The sequence below is a fragment of the Saimiri boliviensis genome, chromosome 15 (genome assembly GCF_048565385.1).
Source record: "Saimiri boliviensis isolate mSaiBol1 chromosome 15, mSaiBol1.pri, whole genome shotgun sequence".
Lineage (NCBI taxonomy): Eukaryota > Metazoa > Chordata > Mammalia > Primates > Cebidae > Saimiri > Saimiri boliviensis.
In genome coordinates, this window is record NC_133463.1 from 81,018,626 (window position 1) to 81,030,638 (window position 12,013).

The window sequence follows — 12,013 nt, forward strand, 5'->3', positions numbered from 1 at the left end:
CAGTAACCACTGAGTGGAAGAGGCAGCCTCAAAAAGTCATGAGTGGATGGGGTAGTGGATGAGAAGATGTTGGTCAAAGGGTACAAAGTTCCAGACAGGATGAAAGTGTTCTGGAAATCTAGCCTATAGCATGATGACTAGAGTTAATAATAATGTATTGTGTTCCTGAAAATTGCTAGGAGAGGGCCAGGCACAGTGGCTCCCCCCTGTAATCCCAGTACATTGGGAAGCCGAGGTGGGCAGATTACTTGAGCTCAGGAGTTTGAGACCAGCCTGGCCAACATGGCAAAACCCGATCTCAACTAAAAATACAAAAAATTACCCGGGCGTGGTGGCTCGTGCCTGTATTTTCAGCTACTCAGAAGAGTGAGGGAGGAGAATTACCTGAACCCGGGAGGTGGAGGTTGCAGTAAGCTGAGATCACACCACTGCACTCCAGCCTAGGCGACAGAATGAGACTCCATCTCAAAAAAAAGTTGCTAAGACAGCAGCCCTTAAATATTCTGACAACAACAATAACAACAAATGGTAAGTAGATGAGGTGATGGATATGTTAATTAACTTGATTTCACCATATATATATATATATGTATATATGTATGTATCAGAACATCACCTTGCCCACTTTTTCAAAAACACTTTAATTAAACATTTTATCAAAATAATGACAGTCCAAAATAGGCAAATCCATGAAGACTGAGAGTAGATCAGTATTGGTCATCAGGGGCAGGTGGGGAAGGAGGAGTGACTGCTAGTGAGTATAAGGTTTCTCTCTGGGGCTGATGGAATGTTCTGGAATAGGAAAGTAGGTTTTAAGGAACATAGATCATATCTCAATTAAAAAGTAGCAAGAGCTCTGTGCTAGGATATTTGTACCACTTTGTCAGAAGGAGTCAGAGAGATGACTTCTCCTTTGCCTTCTGAGTGAAGATCCCACACATAACGCATCTACCGGAGACAAAAGAATTCTTGAGTTGACCTCCTTATTAGCCATTTCTTCATATTCTTTTCTTTCATAACACTACACCCTTCTGCTTCCTTGCCTGAGAAACTTTCCCCAAAGAGCTTTTACCCAGTGTAGCCCAGTGATTAAGAACGCATGCTCAGACTCTTCTCTTTGAATCCTGGCTATGCGACTTCCTAGCTGTGTGGCCTCATAAACAGCACCTAAGCTGCCTTAGCTTCTCCCTCTGGAAAATGGGGATAAAGAATAATAACTGGCTCAGAGGCTTTGCACAGAAGTGATGATGTGACATGTGGGTGAAGCTGGATGAAGCATACACTGGCCCTCTCAGTACTATTTTTTGTAACATTTTGTGAATCAAAGTTACCGAAATTAAAAATAAAAAAAATTAAGTGATGTGTGTTTCTGTCTAAGAAGCAGATTAAGAAAAATCATATCCATGTAATTGCTACACACTTAAATTAATACATTATTACATCATGTGACTCCTCTAGATTGCTCTTTGGGCCTGCACTATGAAGGATATGATGGATTTCTCTTTGAAAAGGAGAACAAAACCCTTCCTGGCCACAGAGAAGAATCTGAACTTTTAAATCAGATAGAACTGATTCAGTTGACCTGGTTGAATTCCAATTCTGCTGTTTATAAGCTAAATTAACTTGGCAAGTCCTTTAATCCTGAACTTAAGTTTTATCATAATTATAATAAATATGATAATATAATCTACTTCCTGTGAATTTTGGAAATATTTAAACAAGATAATGTATGTAAACAAGCTAATATATTTTTAAAAGACAAAATGTAAAGTGCTCAGCATGTAATAAGTACCCTTACTTCTCTTTTGTCTCTCACAGCCACATAGGCAAATCCTGTTGCCTCTACCTGCAAAATGAATCTGGAATCCTACTTCTCATCACCATTCTGCTATCGTCTTAGTTCAAGTCGCCATTATCTCCCACCCGAATCATTCCAACAACCTCTTAACCGGTTTCTTGCTTCTGTTCCTAATAACTGACATCTAATCTGAACCCAGAAGCTGGAGTTATCCTGCCAACATGTAAATCAAAACAGGTAATTCCCCAGCTCAGATTCCTCCAATGGTTTGTCCTCCACGCAGAGTAGAAAGCAAAGCCTTTGAAATGACCCTGCAGCTCTCCTTGTCCTTTCCCACTTTCATTCCTGACACATACACCTTTCAGTCTTTCCCTGCTTTCCCCATTCACTCACTCAGCCCAGTGCAGGCTCTGAAACTAGAACTTGTACGTTGGCATTTCATGTAGCTGGATTGTTCCTCCCCCAGGTATCTACAGAACTGTTTTGCTTTTGCTTTTAAGCCAATGCTCAAAATCCCTTCTCAATGAGGCTTTCTCTAACCACTTTATTTACATTTGCAACTCCCATCACTTCCCCCTTTCTTGTGCCTCATATCACTCACCATTTATTAACATGCTACATAATTTATGTATTGCCTATCTCCCCCTATAGAAATGCAATTTCCACAAGAACTTGTATTTTGTCCATTTTATTCACCGCTATGTTCATTGTTTAGAATAATGCCTGGCACATTGTTGGCCCTCAATAAAATCTTCCAAATGAATGAAAAAGTGAATTCTAACAGAGTGAGTGACGTAAGTAAAGCCACAGATGTGTGGAAGAGCAGGATTCATTCAGGAAATTGAAAGATCAGTGCGATGTGTGTCAATTGCATGTAAGGGAAAGGAAAAAAAATGGAGTTGAAGACAAGACCAGCCACATGGACCTTTGACAAGTGCCATTGCACAGGGCTTCTTGTCATGAGGGTCTTTTTCTTGGTTGAACAGTGTTTCTTGGTTGATATTTGAAATTCTTAAGCATTTCTTAACAGGGAGCCTTGTATTTTTTCTGCAGTGGGCCTGAAAATTATGCAGTCAGTTAGGGTTGGAGAAGTAGGAGATATTCAAAAGGCCTTATATGCTGTGTTAAGGAATGACAAGGCCACATTTGTGTTACAGAAAGGTTGGCCTCACAGCAGTTTGGAAGATGGAATGGGGAAGCTGGGACTATCACCCCAGCTCATCTCTGCCTAGCCATCCTACTCGTCCTTTAAGACCCACTCAGAAATTGCCTCCCTCTGATGCCCTCCCAGTCACCTCTAGGTAGAGTTAATACTGCCTCCCCTGGCTAAACCTCTGACAGTGTCTCCACATATTACTCTTAAATCTCTTATACTGTTTCAGTCATTATACTCAAATTATTTGCAAATATATCTATCTACCTGTTTTAAACCAGGAATTTCTCAAGGTTACAGTTATGTCTTACTTGGTTTGGAAGAGTGCTGTGTTTAGTGCAGTGGCTGGCACATAGCACATACTCAGTGAGTTTGATGAGTGAATGAATAAATGAAAGAATGACTATTAAATGAGTATATAACATATCAAAGTGGACCTGCAAACCCACTTTTATTTCAGGCCCATGTGTTGACGAAGTGACATGTATTAGATCATTTTCACACTACTGATAAAGACATAACCAAGACTTGGCAATTTACAAAAGAAAGAGGTTTAATGGACTTCAGTTCCACATGGTGGAAAGCCTTACAGTCATGGTGCAAGGCAAGGAGGAGCAAGTCATGTCTTACATGGATGGCAGCAGGGAAAGAGCTCGTGCAGGGAAAACTCCCCCTTATAGAATCATCAGATCTGGTGGACTTATTGACTATCACTAAAACAGTATGTTTATTGAATCCCCATGATTCAGTTACGTCCCACCAGGCCCCTTCCACAACATGTTGGAATTCAAAATGAGATTTGGGTGGGGACACAGCCAAACCATATCATGATATATACTCATGATATATACTCATGATATGGTTTGGCTGTGTTTATAGGATGAGAAGAAAAAGGAAGAAGAGGCAAGGGCTCATTCAGTCTTCTAATTTGACTTCATCCTCCTTCACCTCTCCCCTTCTCTTCCCAGCAGACATCAGAGTCTTCTATAGGCTGTTCCTTTATTTCCTCACCTCTCACTCTCTCTTCACTGTACTCCTGGTTCTCTTCTGCCACCTTCACTCCACTACCAGTCACCCCCAGGCCAATGAATCTGATGAACACTCAGTCCTCATTCTATTTACCTTGCTAGTATGATTTGCCATTGCTGAATGCTCCCACCTTTTGTACCACTATTATCCCAAGAATTTCATTACACAATACTCTCTCAGTTTTCCACTCACCTCTATGAATGCTTCCTTCCTAATCTCTTTTGCAGGTTAATCCTGTCCTATTTATTTATTCACTGTTTGTGTTCATAACTCCATTTTAGGCTCTCTCTTTTGAAAACTGTATATCTCCTTCCTAATCCATCTCATCCACTGTAAGGCTTCAATGACCTCCTAGACTGATATGATTCCTAGATGTATAACTTTAACTGAGTTTCCTCCTCTGAGCTCCAGATTACAAATATCACACGATCTAGATTTTGTCTCTTCGATGTCTTAAAGAAACTTAAACTCATTGTGTTCCAAACCATGCATGCTATCTTCCCGCACTGAGCAAGTCTGCTCACTAGGCAACTCACACTCCAGACTTTTTTATCTCCTTAGCACAAAATGTTTTTACCTTTCCCCTTCACCCAGCAAAAGCCCCTCTCATTGTCTAGCACTCATCTCCATTGTCAGTTCCAGAGGGAAGCCTTTCTTAAGTTTCCAAATGAGTCAAATTCCCCATTATATCACATATCCTTTTTTCATGGCCCCCATCACAATTATTATGCCATGTTTGTGCAATTATTTAACAAATATCTAAACCCCAGTGCCTGCTCTGGTAGACCATAAGACCCAAGAAGACAGGGGCTACATTGTTTATATTCATCTTTTTATCCCCCACCTACCACATCGCCTGGAAAATAGTAACTGCCCAATAAATATCTGTTGTTTTCATTCTAGTAGTAAAAATAATTGCAACCACAACTTATTGAGCACCAGATATTGAACTATGACTGACTGTCATTGTCCCATTTCATCTTTAAAATATGCTTTGAGAATCAACATACAAAAGTCAGCAGTCAATTCTGTACACTAATAACATTGTGTACACTAATAACATTCAAGCTGAGAGCCAAATAAAGAATGCAATCCCACGTACAATAGCCACAAAAATATAATATACCTGGGAATACATCTAACCAAGGATGTAAAAATCTCTACAAGAAGAACTACAAAGAACTGCTTAAAGAAATTATAGGTGACACAAATAAATGGAAAAACATTTCACACTCATGAATTGGAAGAATTAATATCACAAAAATGGCCATATTGCCTAAAGCATTATCAACTTAATAATTTACAGATTTACATTAGGCTATTTTCCATGACATAGACACATATGCGTTTTGATCACACATGTAGTATAGAGAGAACTTCAAGTGAATTTTTAAAATGTGGCATCTCTCCATCAGAATGACTGTCATCTCTGGACTTGATATTGGTCGAGGACCACAGGGTTACCACTGCCTACTTGGAAATGAAATTTTGCTATGGAAAGGAAGATTCAAACTCACCATCTCCATTGTGGTGGTCTGTGTCCAACCTCCTGATCCCCTCCAACCAGTTGTCCTCACTTGGAGAAGATTCAATGTCACCAAAGATACTTCCATGCAGCCAAGATTTAGAGGTACTGAGGTTGAAGAGAGAAGAAAAGGGATGGCGGATTCTCTTTTTCTTTCTAAATATCCTAGAGAGAAATGAAAGCATGGCAAACAATGAATAATGGTTACCTGTAGTTCAAAACTGTGATTTGGTATACAGAGTACATCTCTACAACCCAAGTCAGCTCACTGCATTAATTCTACAGAAGTTTCTCAAAATTCTGCTGTGTGCCTGGTCCTTGGCTCAACATCAAGAATACAGAAATAAAAGACAAAACTTTGAGTGTGATAAGTTTGCAATGTTTTATGGGAGAAAGAAAAAAATAATAACGCACATATAGGTAATGCTTCTCTAAAGTTTATTCTGTGCCAGGCATCTTTCTTAGTGCTTTACAAAGATTAACTCACATTATCTTCAGAACAACTCTATGAAACAGATACTATTATTATCCCATTTTTCTGGTCAGGAAACTTAGGCACAGATAGGTTAAGTCACTTGGCTGAGTTCATGCAGCTAGTAGGTGACATAGTTAGGATGCAAACCCAGAGAATCTGCCTCCATGGTCTCTGCTTTTGATCACTATGCTATATAGGGGATATGTGCTCTGAAAGGATTGCCTAGAGGCTGCTCTGAAGGCACCAGGAGTAGCATTACTAGTTGATAATCGAGGGAGGTTTTCTGGGAGAAATGAGTGCTAAGCTTCATGAGATGATCTGACCTGTTCATTGAGGAGCCAGTAGGTGTGATTAGGTCACGCCAAGAAGTGAAGCTGGACAGGTAAAATGAAGGCAGATAATGATGAACTTCATATACGATGCAGGGGGGTTGGAATGTAGTATTGGAACAAAGGGAGACCTCTAAAGCATGGCTATGGGGAAGAGAGTGGTGATGACATAATTTGATTTGCATTTCCAAAATTGTTGGTAACAGAGCGTGGCTCAGAGGTGCAAAATTGAGGGCAGAGAGGCTAATCGAAGTGCACAGGGGAGTCACTGTCACGTATCTGCCTGTGATGTGTCAAGCCCTGTGCTGAGCATGCTATACTGGTGAAAAATACTGAGGGCCTGAATTAAAGCTAGGTAATGCAAGGTCAAGTGGGACAGCTTTCCCATCACATGCAAGATGGGCATCGAACAGTTTTCCCATCACAAAATTCTGCTCTCCTCTTGGGATATCCGTGGCCGCTATCAGAAGATGCATTTTGAGTTGTGTTTTCCCTTGGTGGTTAGGATGAATTACAAGCCTTATGCCTTCTTTATCCTGATGGTTCTCAACCAGATTGATTTTGGCTGCAGGGAATATCTGGCAGGTTCTGGAGACATTTTGTTGACATTACACTAGGGGAGGAGTCCTCCTGGCAGATGGTAAGAAGAGGCTAGAGATACCATTAAACATCCTGCAATGCACAGGGCAGTTGCCCACAGCAAAAAATTATCTGGTACAAAATGTGAATAGTGCTACTGTTGAGAAAACCTGCTTTATTTGAACTCTCTCTGTCATAAGGTTCAGGAATGGCAAGTTGGGAAAAATGGTAGAGTTCCTGACGATGGAACACACTCCTGTGAAAATGAACCAACTTTGAAAGATTCTTGTAGGTTCTAAGATGAGGTCATTTTAAACTGAATAAACTGGAATTAGAAATGTTTATTCATTTATTCTTATATTCACTAATTTGCTAAACAAAACTTTATTAAGTACCTATTATGGGATGGGCACTCATCAAATTTGAGAACAAAAAGTATGTATAAAACATCTTTAACATCAAGAATATCTACATAAGGTGGGCTAGAGTCAAAAGTGGTGGTTGAAAATTGATTCTCTAAAGTTGAACAATCTGAGCTGAAATCCTATTTCCACCTAATAGCCCTGTGAGCTTGGGAAAATTACCTAACCTCTCTGAACCTGTGTCTTACCTTTGTGAAATAGGAATGGCAGTAATAAAATCTGTGTCATAAGATTCCAGAGCAGGAGTTGAAATCAAATGGTAGTATACACACAAAACAGTTGAAATAGTCCCTAGCACACAGAAAGCAATCAGGACATTTATTTTATTTGTTTTTTTTTTTAAACAAATATTGGCAGTTATGTAAGGTGAAATGAGAAGAAAGTAAATAGAGTAAAAATTCCCTGAAGGAGGGTGCCTAACCAATGTCAGAAAACCACCTTGCAGTAGCTTGGCCTGGAGAATGTACTGGAAGGTGAGTAATCCAGGAGGCATCAGAATACTCAGGTAACCATTGCAGAAATTTAAGCAAGAGGTGATGGTGGCCTGAATGAATAAAACAGCTAGGGGATCAAAGAAAGAGGAACAACTCAAAATAATTTTAGGAAGTAGACTCATTTGGTCTTACACTTTATGGCAGAAACAATAAACTTCTTACCAAACACAGTGTACCTGGACCCACAACTGAACTACATCTTTCTGCTCCCTTGCCATTAGGTGTGGTGATGAGTCTAAGGTCTCCCCAGTGGATTATGAGTAAAAGTGATCTGTGTCATTTATTGGCTGGAGCCTTGAGCAAAGTAGGTGTTCCTCCACATCACCTTCTTTCTACTTTTACCAGTTGGCTCCAGGCAATTCCACTATGCCACAGCCTCTACAAGGTTTGCACGGTTAGCAGATGCATTTGACAGAAGAAATCTGGATCTCTGAGTCTCTGCTTCAAGGTGAATCACCAGTTAAGCTGGAACAGTCATTCTGGACAATTATATGAGCAAGAAATAAAATCTGGTTTTGTTTGAATCATTACATATTTAGATCTAAAGGTTACTACCTATACCATCTTATCCTGACCAACTGACTAAAAGGGATGTGTGAATAAAAAGGTCAAGTCTGGAGAGACTCTCAATGAAGGATGAATGGTGAAATCATGTGAGAAACATTTTGAAAGAAAGAGGACCTTTTCTATTTTAGACATACTCAGTTTGAGATGCCTATAGGAAATCCCTTCCTCCTTCATCAACAAGGGTAGAAAGTATTTCTCTGACCCTTATTCCAACTTGCCCATATAAGTTGAATTGACCATTGAGATGGTAGCAGATTCATGCACACAGAGGCTTGAAATGTACCTGTTGTTGGGGTAAGTCCTCTTGCATTTACTTAGTTACAACACCAAGAACATTCTTCTGTCGTCCACTGGTCTCAAAGTTGGAATTCATACTTGATTCCAACTGAAGCCAAGCTCCACCTGGTTCAGATTAAACCAACCTACTTCAACTGACTTCCAAACATGTGAGTGCTCATTGCTTTATATCATTAAGATTTGATAGTTATTTGTTACACAGCTATTGTGTCAATAGCTGATGGATACAGTCAGCATATGGGTAGTTTTGAAGCAAAAGAAAATGAATGTGATCATCCGAATTTGCTGATCCAAAGTGAACTCATCTGTCTTCATTCTTCAAACATGCTCCTTCTTTCTTTTTGATCTTGGTAAATGGTCCTACCGTACATTCAGTTGACAGAGCCAGAGTCCTAAGATTCATGCAAGTGTTCTTCCTTTGCTGGACCTCCCACATCTTTGGATGTCCAGGATTCCACCTCTTTACCATTATTTTTATCTATTTCCCCACCCTTACTCTTTCATCATTGCTACCACAATTTGCTTTCAATCTATATACACCTTGCCTTCATTTTTCCCATTATACTCACTTTCTACTCATGTATTCACACACATCTTTTCCATTGCTGTCACTATTATTTTCTAAGAATAAATCTGATAATATATCAATGGAGCCTCTTTATTTGTAGAGTACAGCTCAAACTCTTTAGCCTGAAATTTAAGCACTTTCATCCAGCCCCTGATCCTGTGCTCAGTCTTCTTTCTTACAAAACACCCCTTCTCACCCTAAGTTTATCCCTACCAAATGATTTGCTATTCTCCAAGTTTTACCAGGGTCTCTCAGAAACCCATGCCTGCGCCATCTTTCTAGAAGTCCTCTTTCCTAGTTTTATTTTAACTAACATCCTACATTTTTCAAGACTAAAATCAGCCATTGCCACCTCTAGTGAATTTATTTTTACCTATTCCCCAGGTAAAATAGATTCTCTTTCTTTTTCCCCTTCACTGCCCCCTGACAGGTTTGTATCCAGGCACCCATATTACTTCATTGGTTTCATTTGTTTTCATGTTGGCTATGCCCATCCCCTCTAACCCTTTGTATTTCCACAGTTTGGAGCAATAATGCGCTCCTTATAAAAGACAGTTGAGTGAGTAAATGAATGAATGAACGATTAATGGGTAGATTAGATTCCAAATTTCCTTCTGTAATATGTTTTGCTTACCTAACTAAGTTCTCTTTGTAGATAACACGGGTCTGGGATGGGTTCAGAGTTACGTTGCCATCTTTGTTGCACAGGAAGCTGTCTTCGGTCCAAATGTAGTAGCCATTGGTGAGGAGTCTGGGACTTCGGCGACAGGTATTGTGGGAGCCTGTCAGGCGATTTATGGAGCAGCATTCAAAAGAATGGTCACCATCCAGGACATCACAGGTGAAACTAAGAAGGAAAAGGAAAAGCCTTTTAAATCTCTATCCATTACACCAGTCCCATATAAACCATATCTCATCACTTTTATTTCCTAAAATAAAAGTAGGAAAGAGGACTTCTAGAAAGATGGCGCACTGTGAAGGAAAATAACCTCTTTCCAAACACGACTGTCAATTACCTCTGCAACCATTAGGAATGCCATTCTTAATCTTCTGGGCTTCATCTCCTCACCTACAACAGCACTGAACTACAGAAACTTTAGTGCTTCTTTCTGTTTTAAACCTTGGTGAAAACACAATGGCTAATCACTTTCCTCATCATATGATGAATCTACATTTGATGTTAGTCTACTATATATTTTTTTGGTTGGAATGTTGGCAGCTCAAAATTCCCTCTACTCTCTTAGTTTGAATAGCCCTCCAATTGCCATATCTTTATCCTCATCACTGTAATAGAGACATTAAAATTATGTGGCCACTGTAAACATATGAGGTACAGGATGAACATGCAGTCAAAGAGATCTTTTTTGGCCTTTCCAAATTTTTCCCTAGGTTGGTTGCACATATGGGCACATGGTTACCTTCCCTGATTTTGTAGCTGGGGAAGTCTCATAATTACTTTAGTAAATCTATATGTGTCTTAGGTTTAAAAAACAATCACATTGAGTTGGGCATGGTGGCATGTGCCTATAGTCCCAGCTACTCAGAAGGCTAAGGCAGGAGGATCCCTTTAGTCCAGGAAGTTTGAGGCTGCAGTGTGCTATTCATGTCTGTGAATAGCCACTGCACTCCAGTCTGGGCAACATAGCAAAGACCCTGTATCTAAAGGAAGAGTTGGGGCTGGGGGGAGAGAGACAGAAGAGGAATAAGAATAAGGAGGAGGAGGAGGAGGAGGAGGAGGAGGAGGAGGAGGAGGAGGCGGAGGAGGAGGAGAAGGAGGAGAAGGAAGGAGGGAAAGAAGGAAGGAAGGAAGGAAGGACAGAAGGAAGGAGTAAATTACAGGCCCCTATAATTGACAAGCAATCAAATTATTATAAAAAATATTTCATAAATCTAAAATTTCTTGAGATGAGATTTGATGGAAGCCTGGTGACAATAGTAATAGAGCCATATTGGAGAAAAGAATATGTTATGTGCTATTTCTTCAAAGATGCTTGCATTTTTCTCCTCTCTTCTTCCATAAAAATTATTTTTCTTTCTCCTAAATTCCAACTAACCTCATTGTCATTTTTGTGTATGTATGTCTGCCTCAGTAATTATTTTATACATTTCTGGAGGGCAGATACTGTGAGCCTAAAAAATGTTCAGTATGTAAATAAATTCAATACCAGTTGCTGAATGAAATCAGCTGACAGGCTATGGAAATCTGGTAAAATCTGTGAAAATATATAGTGTCTGAATATATTTGAATACCTGGGGTGGTTTTGTGTCAATCAGTTAACAGTGATGATTTTACAATAGCTCTTATGTGCTCTTTACCTTGATGTTTTCAATAATTTCTGTATATTATATGTTCCACTTAATCGCATAAACTGGGATCATATGTTTCCAGAGATCACAGATTCTAAGAATCAGAAGGGGTTTTAGTGGTCATGTCTGCAGCCCTACCAAATTCTGCTTGTCCCATCTGCTTTGTTTTGTCCCTAAAACAAAGTTTACTTCCAGCAAACATTGTCCTGTGTCTGCATGTAAACCTTCAGTAAGAAGGACCCCACACTTATTAAGCACCTCCACGCCCCTTAACTGAACAAATATGACTGTAGCATACTGGAAAAGGCAGAGAATTTGAAGTCTTCCCCCCGTCTAAGTCCATAATTCCAACTCTTTCATTGCTTAGGTAAGTAACCATAATCTAGTCGCTTAGCCTCTTAGACTGTTTCCTTATCTGTAAAACAAGAAAACAAATCTTGATTATGGCGTTATCTTAATAATTCAATAAG

At 39.6% G+C, this 12,013-nt stretch overlaps 1 protein-coding gene across 1 annotated transcript in view; it reads right to left on the reverse strand.

The window, feature by feature from the left end:
* Positions 1-12,013, reverse strand: part of TMEM71 (transmembrane protein 71) — a 42,217-nt gene that overhangs the window by 23,987 nt on the left and 6,217 nt on the right. The window contains exons 4-5 of the mRNA XM_010344229.2: positions 9,871-10,083; positions 5,498-5,670 (exon numbers count right to left, since the gene is read on the reverse strand). Coding sequence (XP_010342531.1) covers positions 5,498-5,670; positions 9,871-10,083 — 386 coding nt within the window. The remainder of the gene's footprint in view (positions 1-5,497; positions 5,671-9,870; positions 10,084-12,013) is intronic.